Genomic DNA, 12298 nt, shown 5'->3' with positions numbered 1-12298 from the left:
CCATGCCAATGGAGATTTTTCAGAAAATACATTGTGTTTTATATTGCTAACAGTAGCAGGATACGGAAATATCCCTTTAGATGCAGTGAGGTTTCATACAGAAAATTGTAAAAAGCGATAAATATTGATAGCATGAAACCCACAGGATTACTAACAGTTCATATTTCATAGTTCTGTCATTTCTGATACTTTGTCGCTCTCATATTTGCAATGCTAACATTTTAATGAACACACCCAGTGGGTTACATCAATAACATCTGTAAGACAGTTCTGTTTGCATATTTTTGGTAACAAATCCACATTTTCTGAGTTACTGTATTGCACAAAAGAGAAAAAATATTCAATACATTATTTTCCAGCTTGGCTATTTACAAAAAACTTCCCTAAATTGCAGCTGTTTTTCAAAATGAAAAGAATATATACAGTTGTACCTCATGATACGAACCCCTCGTCATAGGAACTTTTTGAGATACGAACCCAGGGTTGGGAAATTTTTTGCCTCTTCTTATGAACTTTTTTCACCTTACGAACCTGCCGCCGCCACCGGGATGCCCCGCCTCCAGACTTTCATTGCAAGCCAAGCCCCAGTTTTTGCGATCCTGGGATCCCGAGGCTCCCCTCCATGGGAAATCCCACCTCCTGACTTCCACAAAAACGCGATGCTGTAGGGAAATCCCAGGAGAGGAATCCCAGGATCGAAAAAACGGGCAGAGTAGGGGGGACAAAAACAGGAAGAAAAGACTCATGGAGCTCAAGGGAGGAGAAAGGTATGGGGAAAATTAGCAGGACAGGATGGGAAAAAACGGGAGGGACCCATGGAGATCAAGAGAGGAGAAAGGTGCAGGACAGGGTGGGAAAAAACAGGAGGGACCCATGGAGATCAAGAGAGGAGAAAGGTGCAGGACAGGGTGGGAAAAAATGGGAGGGACCCATGGAGATCAAGAGAGGAGAAAGGTGCAGGACAGGGTGGGAAAAAACTGGAGGGACCCATGGAGATCAAGAGAGGAGAAATGTGTGGGGAAAATGAGCAGGACAGGGTGGGAAAAAACTGGAGGGACCCATGGAGATCAAGAGAGGAGAAACGTGTGGGGAAAATGAGCAGGACAGGGTGGGAAAAAACGGGAGGAACTCATGGAGATCAAGAGAGGCTCTTTTCGCCTTGCTTTGTTGGGACTGCCACCTCTTGCCACCTCTCGCTGTCCCTCCCCCCACTCCGTTCGCCTCAGCTTCGTCTGCCGGCAGCTTTTTTTTTTTTTAAGCCTTAATGTTTTGGATTTTCCTAATCGGCTTGCATGTATTATTGACTTTTCCATTGATTCCTATGGGAAACATTGTTTCATCTTACGAACTTTTCACCTTACGAACCTTGTCCTGGAACCAATTAAGTTCGTAAGATGAGGTATTACTGTATTTTGTAGGAATTTTTCCATTTCCCAAGTTGTGCTCCAATTAGCCCATTTGCTTCTCATCAAACATGAAAATTTAGATGAAGGATGAACATAGAATTTTGTTTGTGAATCTAGCTGAAACTCAAATTGCATAATAATAATAGCCTCTTTCAGATATGTACATCATTTAACTTACCAACCAAATCCAAGTACTACTTGACTCTCAATTTTTTCTGTGACACACATTACTCTTCAGTTTACAATCCATATTACTAAATTATAAATTATTTTTAAGATCATGTTATATCTTTAAAATCAACAATGATTTTTCTTGAAATGGTTACAGAATCAGAATAGTGAATAATACAGACACCAAGGCACAAACATTTATATCCATACACTGAAACAATATATTTATCATACCGATTACCCAAAAAATAACTTTTCCCGTTTCATTTAAAAAACTCTTATGCTAATCTAGGATTAATAATTTTTGTTTAAATACAACTGGAATAGTACAAATGTGTTAGAGAACCCTTCTCTACTTAGAGTACAGAATAACAGAGTTGGAAGGCACCATGAAGATCTTCTAGTCTGCTTAGACAGGAAACCTTATAGTATTTATTCCATTAAATTTATTTCATTAAATTTATTGCTTATAAGAAACTGCTTCAAAAATCATCAACCAGGGGTGAGTTCTAACTTACCTCATGGCCGGTTCATAAGAACATAAGAATATAAGAAGAGACATGCTGAATCAGGCCAAAGCCCATCAAGGCAAGCATTCTGTGTCACCCAGTGGCCCACTACTGTATTCACTTTCACATTGTACAGAAGCAAAAACATCCTCAGCTGCCAACCAGTGATTGCTCCCAGTTCAGCGAGCAGGGGGAAATTCCTGCTAATGGTCCTAAAGAACCAGTCTAAACCAGGAGCAAGTCACCTCTGCCATCAACCCTTACACTTTTATCTCCTGGTGGAAACACCAGCAACCGGAGAGAATCCAATTTCCATTTTATTTTCCAAAGCTAGCAAGCTATAATGGGTCATTGGTGTCTTGTACCCAGACAATGCAAGAGCAAGAACATTGATCAGATAAAATCAAACACTGGGAGCTAGGATAGAGGCAAATGCTTTCAAACTGATAATAGAACATGATAACTACTATAATTGAGAGACAGGTAACATTCAAGGTATAAAATATTAAAGACATGCCTTTGATATACAAGAGTTAACAAGGCTGCAAGTGCTAGTCTAACAAGCTGACCATCTACTTGCTCACAGGAGGAGGGAGATAAGGATACAGTATAGCAATTACATTCCTCAATCTATTGCTTCTACTGCATAGACATGGAATAACATGACAAGAATGCCCTATTTAATGAAAGCAATGTTATATTGTTTTTAAACTGAGTTAAACGTCTGGAACAAGTTTAACAATTTTAAAAACACTTCTGCTTTACCATTTCAGCTTAGGGGCTCAACGAGATATGTAAAATTCCTTATAGGCAGCACTAATTACTTGCCCAGAAAATATATGCAAAAGGATTTCTGAAATATTCTGTGCCGCTGGGGTTGAAGCGCCACCACCTTCTCAACAACCTTCCCCATAAAGGGAAGGTTGGAGACTGGACAGTAGTTATTGAGCACGGCTGGGTCCAGGAAAGGCTTCTTGAGGAGGGGGCGCACAAGTACCTCCTTATAAAGGGATGGAAAGGACCCCCTCTCCAAGGAGGCATTGACAATCTCCTGGACCCAGCTCTGTGTCACCTCTGGACTGGCCAAAAGCAACCAAGAGGGACACGAACCCAGTAGACAGGTGGCGGAACTCACAGCTCCAATGGCCTTGTCCACGTCATCAGGTGTCACCAAGTCAAACTCCTCCCAGACAAATGGACAAAGACGTTTAGCCCCAGTCACCTCAACTGACTCGTTGTCAGTTGACTCTGTTTTACAATTGGAGTCGAGGTCCGCTCGGATCCGAGCGATTTTATCAGCGAAAAATGTGTTAAAATCCTTGGCACTACTCTGCAAGGGTTCCCCAACTCCCCCCTGATTAAGAAGGGAGCGGGTTACCCTAAACAGAGTGGCTGGGCGGGATTCCGCTGATGCAATCAAGGCGGCATGATACGCGCATCTTGCCGCCTTGAGCGCCGCTTTGTAAGTCTTAATAGGAACTTTTACAAGTGTTCGATCGGATTTGGACTTACTCTTCCTCCATCACTTCTCTAGATGTCTCTTCTGGCGCTTCAACTCCAGGAGCTCCTCGTTGAACCATGGAGCTCTATGGGGTCTAGTGCCGCGGAGTGGTCGCAGCAGAGCAATTCGGTCAAGGGCCTCCACTGCAGCTTTGTTCCAGGCCAGAGACTCTGCCGAACTGTGGATGAGTGTATCTGGGAGAACCCCAAGTGCCTTCTGAAAGCCTTCTGGATCCATCAGGTGCCTGGGGCGGAACAACTTAATCGGTTCCGCCTCCCTGCGGGGGAGGATTGGAGCCAGGAAGTCAAGCCGCAGTAGAAAATGGTCTGACCATGACAAAGGCAACACTTCTAAGCCCCTTAGTCTCAGACCATTACTCAGTTGCTCAGAGAGGAATACCATGTCGGGTGCGTGCCCCCCCTTGTGAGTCAGACCCTGTTCAAGTTGCTTCTTGAACAACCAAGTCTGGAACAACCATGACTTGGATGGACTGAGAATCTCCATAGATATTTAGTACAGTTTATTGTGCAAAAATCTGGTGGGTTTTATTTAAAATCATTATTAAATTTAATTATGAACAGATTTTATATAAATAGTGAAGCATCAGGAAAGGTAAATAATCTTGGGAGATGGGGAATGGAGGTTTTGAAATCAAATTAAGTTTGGAAGTCAGGCATAAGAAAACACTATAACTTGTTCATGCACTTTTCCTACTGATGGACTTTAACCTGCACTCATTTATCTTTTTCATATTGTGGCTTCTAACTACTACTCCAACCTAAACATCCAACCTAAACATCTGAATATCAATCCCAAGTCAAATTCCTTGCAAGCAACAACTATTGGAGGAAAAACAAAAGAATAAGATCCTCACTACCGACATCACATGTCCTTTATTTATGTCATATGTGACTTACAAAAAATAGCAGTTTGTATAGGGCCTAAAGTCCAGAACAGCAGGAGAAGGTGAAAGCTTCATGTCAACAGAAAGAAAGCACACAAGGAATGCTTTGATCTTATGTGTAACTACCAAGACAAATCATTCTGCCTACAGTGCAACATCCTTTGCCATTTAAACAAAAACCCAAACCCAAATCAGCCTTTAGTAACCTCCCATTCAAATGAACAGAATTTCAGCAAGAGTGTACACAATTCGTATTGGTTGCTTTTCTTTTCCTTTTAAAATAATTCATTATTAATATTCCAACATGCATAGCTCAATTTCATGCAGAATTAAAGATTAATGCCAACGAGGACTTTAAATGAATAAATATACAGGTAGTCCTCAACTTACAACAGTTCATTTAGGAATGTTTGAAGTTACAACAGCATTGAAAAAAAGTGACTTCTGTTTTTTACAATTATGACTGTTGTAGCATCCCCATAGTCACATGATTAAAATTAATCTGACACATATTTATGATGCTTGCAATGTTCTGGGGTCATGTGGTTATTTTTTGTAAATTTCTGACAAGCATTATCAATAAGGAAGCCAGATTCCCTCAAAAATTGTGTTGCTAACTTAAGAACTGCAGTGATTCACTTACCAGCTATGGCAATAAAGGTCATAAAATAAGGCAAACTTCATTTAACAATTGTCACATTTAGCAACAGAAATTTGGGGTTCCATTTGTGATCATAAGTTGACACAAATTTGGCAGTGGACCAAATTGTTTTCTTTAAGAAATCTCCTAATAGGAAGTATTTATACTATATATGTGAAATATATGTAGTAAATACTTTACTACATCAACTTATCTTTATCTTTTTGTATGAGCAGATAGAAATTATATATATATATATATATATATATATATATATATATATATATATATATAGTAAGTATGTACGTACGTACATACATACGTACGTATGTATGTATGTATGTATGTATGTATGTATGTATGTATGTAGGTAATGAACATTAGGCTTGGAGGGGCATTACATTGTATACAGTCAATATTATTTTATCTTTTTAGTTGCAAAACTGTTGAACACCTTTCCTAATACCTATTATACAGTATATATCTTGAAACATTTGTAAAATGAAAAAATCCATATGTTCTTAAAATTAAAACCAAGGCAACTTTTAAAATTACAGCAGAGGTGGTAGTGGGTACCGGTAGTTACATTTAAAGAAGGGTTAACAGGAAGACTAACTCAGTCCAAATAAGAACAGTCAGGTTTATTTTTTATTTATTTTATTTATTCGACTTCTATGCTACTCAATCCCGAAGGACTCAAGGATGTTGAAATGTTAGAAGAATTTGAAATATACAAGTTGGAGAATAGTGAAGAAATTTGAAAGTAAACTACTGGGGAAAATAATCAAAGTATTTTGTCCTGTTATTTTGCAAATATGCTAGGCAGACTTCTTATATATACCTTCTTGAAACTTTTTATAAGCCAATACTTTTTCATTAGCAGCAAATGTAATTAGTTCAAAACAATGTGGTATAAAAAGTAAGGAGGGCACAGCATAAGATGCAATGTAAATTGTAATGTCTTTCATCAGTTATGAGTGGAAATGCCTTTAAGGAATTTTAGCATAATTTTAATTTGGATTGTATCATATATCATCATCTCACAGCATGCAATATCTTGTCAAATATAAATTATTTTATTTCAATCTATTTTATTAAATCTCTTACTATCAGGAGGTAATAATGACTTTCTTGCAGTGATGTCTTAAATCACTGGTGGTATGCTTCCTGAGTGATGAATAACTGATACACTACATAGTAATTCCTAATTATGAAAGAATTTGGAAGATAGATGTGTCTAGTATTAAGATAGCAAGCCAAACAATCACACTGACCTTTTAGAAATGATTATTGTACAAATCTGTGGTATATCTCATAACAAACTAGCAATGGCTATAATTTCAGTTTGTTTTTGAATACAGCAATTCTACTTTTTCTATACTTAATATTTCCTTTTTTCCACATTTTCTCATAATGTACAGAATTTTTAGTTCTGTATTGAAATTACAAAAAATATGATTGAAACTATTAATAGAAATTCAGATTTTACAAAATTTGTTTTCTGTCCAGGAAATACATGAACAGTGCATGTAAGATTTAATGCTAATTTTATCAGAGAATATTGTCCTAAGTTCATGAACTGCATAATAGAATTTCTCGTGATAATTTTCATACATTATTGAGATAATTGTGTATCCACTGATTGCCTGATCTGCATCCAGAAATTCAAATTTAATTTTGTGAAATTCAGAGGAGTTCACTGTATAGAAGAAACTCTGGCTACATTACCTATATTGAAAAGGGAGAAGGGAGAGAGGGAGGGAGAGAAGGAATGAGAAAGAAAAGAAAAGAAAAGAAAAGAAAGAAGGAAGGAAGGGGGGGGAGAGAGAGAGAGAGAATAAGTGTTGTGGCCCACAAGCAGCCTGTGCAGCTAGTAGCTGATTCCAACAGTGAAGAGGCTTGTGTGGTAATGTGCTGGCGGCCTGTGAAGCTGGCACCTGAGTCGGACAGTGAGGAGGCTGGAGAGAACTTAGTGCTAGAAGCAGAGATTCAGCTAGGGCATTCAGAACCTACAGAAGCTCCCATTAATGACAAGCAAGAAGAGGAGGAACCTATTCTCAATGCACTGGCATGCAGAGCTGTCGAAAGGCAGGAATGGCTCCTCAGGAGGAAGTTTCCTCCGGGGGTAAGGCTTGGGACTAATTGGCCATTCCCGTAGTCTATATAAGGGATGATAACAAGGAGCCAATTTGCAGGAAACATCTTTGTGTCTTGACTCCATAAACGTCTGATCGGGTCTTGGCATTTTTCCTGCAAATTGCTTCTGGGCAACCAACATAAGATTGCTGTTATCTACAAAACTGTTTACTCAGAATTGAGTTATTATTTCATTGACTCATGCTGGCTGTTAATGAAGTTGAATTAACAGCTAGAGACCAGAAAAGACAGCTTTAAATTGCATTTCTGCCAAGAAAGTTCATTAATAGTTCTTAATTAGTAAACTAAGGTTTGTACAGACTGTGTGTTCTTTATTCTTTATGGAGAAAATTTGGTCCAGAAACAGATCCAAGAATTCTATTCTGAGATAGAATATTGTTTGTTTGTTTCTTTGTTTCAGAGGTGGGTTACTCCCAGTTTCTATAGAACCGGTAGCAGGAATTTCCCCCTGCTTCCTGAACCAGGAGCAATCGCCAGTTGGCCAAATCCCTGAAATGGCTCTAATGGAGGCGTTTATGCTGACACCATTTTGTTTTTGGCTTTGAATAGTTTTTTGACTCCTGGCAACTAACTGGATAAGTCACCGTTTTTCAAAAGTGATTTACTATTACCTCATTCCTAGAGTTGTGACCAAAGATTACTAAGTGGCTTTGTGCATTAGTTGAGACTAGAACTCCTGGGCCACAGGTTTCTAGTCTCATGCCTTAAATAATACAGCAAACCGGCTAAACTAATTTGTACAACAATTCACAATGTGTTTGTCCTTTCATTTGCTTTTTAAAATGAAGGCGCTCAAGTAACACTCACAGAAAAATTTTAGTCCCTCAGGGTCAAATTAAAGACACCAAAGCATAGACTGCTTCAATCTGCTTTTGTAATGGCACCCAATGTATCTCTCTTCATTCATGGTTTTTTAATACTGAAAGCCCACTATACTACTTCTCAAGGATAGAAAATATATGTTCCCTTTTTAAAGGTCTATAATAATTTGGGTGTGCTACAGAGAAAGATCTTGCTCATAAAGGCCAACCCTATTTGTAAACCATTGCTTCTTTTACTGCTGCCTGAAACAATAGTGTTCCTGTTGAAAAAAAAATGTTTAAGTTGTCATGTTACTATTACCTTGGCAGGTGTAGCCTCTTTCTTCATAGCCGGCATTACACAAGCACTTCCCTATGGGTACCAGCCATTCTCCTTCAGTACTGCAGTACATCTTGGGTGGGTCTTCCTCTTTGGAATGATTAACACAAGACCCTCGCACTTCCACCAGTGACTGGGAATCCATAGGTACTGTATCTGGAAACATGGCCAGGTTCTTTATAGTAAAAGGGCATTTTTTGAAGTACACTCGCACTGATACTAAGGCCACACATGCACCCACATCTTGAAAAGCCAAATAAAATCCTTTCCTGCTCACAGGTCCCACTTCACGAACTTCTGTATTGAGCTTAAGAATCCGATCGCCAAGATCCATCTGAGTGAAGCTCTCATCAGCAGCAATGGTATCAATCTTTGTAAATTGGTGTTCTCTGAACTTGACGGAATGGTCATCATCAGATTCCATATAATACAAATTAAAAGTTTCCTTACAGGTGCCCAGAACCAATGGGATGCTGTTACAATCCCTCAGAGTAAATTTTAGTTCCACATAGATTTTCTGAGCAGAATTGCGTGGTATCCAATTTGTCCTTAACCAATTATTTTGACTGTGGTCCATCACGTTGCAGACCTGGTAAGTTCTGATTGGAGTATAGTTCTCATCCACACCACTTATTTCTTCCCACTGAAAAGAAGCATAAAAATAAATTAGCTGAATAAAAACCTGCACGTAGTCACTAATTTACTTACTTACTTACTTACTTACTTACTTACTTACTTACTTACTTACTTACTTACTTACTTACTTACTGATTCAATTTGTGACTTTCACAATAACCTTAGAAAAGAATGTGAGTCTTATCTAATTCAAAATTAGCTGTCTTGATTTTTAGTTTTATTTTCAGAAGGGCAGGTAAATAACACAAACATTTGATTCTTTGGTTAAGTGTTAACAAGTAAATGTCAATTCTTTTGTACCCTAAAATGTCCCTGTTTTTTTTTTTAAAGAATTAGTTTGTGAAGTGCAGCTAAAGGAAGATAAAATAACCAGGAAGATTTTGTTTAATATACACAGAAAGACAATTTTGACTTGCTGCTTGTCCAATAGGTCTAAAGTCAGAAAAACAATTTTATTGTAAAATACGCTGGAACAAGTGTGATTGACAGCATCTTGCATTTTATTTCCAAAGCCACTTTATGCTTCTGACCAATGTTGATTTAGCATAGAGTGGTATCACATTAAACTGCATAAGACATACTACAGAATTTTTAGCATAAAACCAATCTATCCATATGTTCCTAGTATGAACATGATTTACTGGGGGAAAAAGTAAAAACATTCTCAAGCAAGTGGTAACTATTTACTAAGCCACTTTTGTCTTTATTGAGGAGTTTAATATTTTTGGAGTTTAATTATTATTGGTTAGTATCTATTGATTTAAAATAATATGGGCATTGTTTCCTGCTAGATAGAACACAATTCTTCAAAAAACAACCATACAATATATAACAATGTATCTAATATAACAATGTATCTATGTTATATTACAATCTGTAGTTGAACTAATCAAATTAACATTTCAGATATTAATTTATTCAATATATACTATTAAAAGGTTTTTTTAATTGTAACCTTTGTAAAATTAACAAAATACAGATTATAGCAGTCAATTGTATTTTTTCCTAATAAATCTCTCCTTATTGATTTTGTCTGTGATACAAGATTGAGATTTATCTTGGTTTTATAAATTGACACATTGACAGTTGACAAATATTTGCAAACTTTAAGTTTACTCAGTTTTATAACTACTAAATGAGCTTGCAATTCTGAGGCTAAAGTTGATTTAGGATCCAATCTGGGTCAGTCACCAGAACCAGATTTCAGATCCATTTTGGAGCGACCCAAAACAGAACTTTTCTCTAGCAGACCGTGATTTATAAAACCTTCTACATTACAGTTTCCTGTTATGTGAAAATAATAGGACTTAATAATAGGACTTTTTTATGAAACTTCCTGTTCCAATGGCATTTTTAATCATATTGCCTCCTAGTACAAAATGAATAATATTTTATCAATTGGGCTAATGTACTTCAAAGAAAATAATATTTAAATATCTCTCCATTCAACTTCTTAAAAATTATTACTTGAATAGAATTTGATTTCCTAGAGATATTTTTAAGAATTTCAAACTATTCCTCAAATATTCCTGGATAAATGGATAAGTAAAAATGAGGTCCAAAATTTTGAACTAATTTTAAGATTCTATATTATGTATGATATAGTCAATGTTTAGTTATTGTGTATTCAGATGTCATATAGCCATTAATGTCGCTCTATCTCTTTGTCTGAGATCTTAATGGAAGCTACAATGTATATACTGTTCTATTAGTGTCTATATTTCCTTCCTCAAAATCACTGACTGCCAATAACTGGTTATATAGAAACATGTTTGAATTCCAAATAGAAAATTTGAACTACATAGAATAATATCTGGCTATCTATGTCTGATGACTCTAATAAGGATAAAATTAATATGTTGCCGCCTGATAATGCATTGAAGAAAAAAAAGTCACATATACTAATTAAAATTTTTAAACAGACATGCATTGTAACAGTGGAAATGGCCTGATATAATGTTACATGATGTCATTTGTATATCTGTCTGCTCTGAAACCTTACAAGAAAGTGGATTTTATTTTATTCTCATAGCTTCTTATGCAGGAATTCTTTTCCAGAACTTTTGATTAACTCATAACTATCACCCATTTCCTAAGAATAGTGTACAATGTTCTTTGATCAAATAAACCACACATCAATCTTATTTTGATTAAAATGTTCTTTTTACGAACTGTTTTTCTAATATGCATTTATATTTATTGATAAAATACCATATTGCAAATGGATCTACATACGTATATGCTTATTGCTGAATCCAAACTTTCTTTTATGTGGTGGTTTACCTGTTTTCTTTCTTTATTCTTTCTTTCTTTCTCTCTCTCTTTGCTTTTTTTTTTTTGCTTTTCTGCTGAATTTTATATTTGCACACTTGAATGGGCATAAACTGTAGAAATAAATTTAACAAATCTAAAATGGTGACAAAGTCCTTTTATTACTTCAAAGTCTGCATAATAAATTATAGAAATTAAATAAAATTATCTGAATAAGGGAAAAGGGAATAAAGAAGATCAGAATGACGTCTCTCAATTATTTTATCAACAGCCACTTTGCATACAACTGTTTAATTTATACATGATGAAAGAATATTAAAAAAACAGCTTATCTATAAAAATGGAAGCTAAATTTAATATATGGAACAAAACTAATGAAACTAATTTTAAGCTTTGTTTGATGTTGTTATATGATGTTGATCATCACTTTGCTTTGAATTACAGCTTGTTATGCTACTCATAACTGATATTTTACATTTAATGGAATATATATGCATACATATGCCACAACTTTATTCATCTTCTAGTATGTTTATATTTAAAGAGAAAAGTAGTATGGGTGGTTAGCTCAGCATTCAACTGATTGGAAGTAATATTATACATATGAACTGAAGACAGAAATAGCTTTTTAACTAAGGGCATACATTTTCTGTAGTAAAAGAAAGACATGTTTGATTGAAGTATGGAGAAAAGATAATTGAATGTGTCAATGTGTTGGAAGACGCAGTCTATAAAGAAATCCTTTAGTATAGTCATGACTAAAATGAATGGAATCACTAAACTTATACTAATAGCATAATGAAGAAATGGATTCCCAGGAGGTAAAGTAGTGATAAGCCTAAATAAGTAAAAACGACAGAATATTTTCTCTACTAGAATACATGGTAATGTATTTAGCATGTGATCATATCAGATGCTAAATTGTCACAGGCAATTTATACATGCTCAAAATAGGGGAGGGGG

The 12298-nt window shown here is 36.1% G+C and overlaps 1 protein-coding gene across 4 annotated transcripts in view; it reads right to left on the bottom strand.

Moving 5' to 3' along the window:
* Positions 1-12298, bottom strand: part of EPHA3 (EPH receptor A3) — a 179070-nt gene that overhangs the window by 143662 nt on the left and 23110 nt on the right. For 2 of the 4 annotated variants that reach the window (XM_070750157.1, XM_070750159.1), the window contains exon 2: positions 8411-9071. In XM_070750157.1, the coding sequence (XP_070606258.1) occupies positions 8411-9005 (595 nt within the window). In that variant the 5' untranslated portion in view covers positions 9006-9071. Of the gene's footprint in view, positions 1-8410; positions 9072-12298 lie in introns of those variants that run through there. The other 2 variants (XM_070750158.1, XM_070750160.1) reach the window with 1 other exon arrangement.

Source organism: Erythrolamprus reginae, chromosome 4 (genome assembly GCF_031021105.1).
Source record: "Erythrolamprus reginae isolate rEryReg1 chromosome 4, rEryReg1.hap1, whole genome shotgun sequence".
Classification (NCBI taxonomy): domain Eukaryota; kingdom Metazoa; phylum Chordata; class Lepidosauria; order Squamata; family Dipsadidae; genus Erythrolamprus; species Erythrolamprus reginae.
The sequence above is the reverse complement of the archived record's forward strand: the minus strand, read 5'-3'. Positions and strand labels throughout refer to the sequence as shown.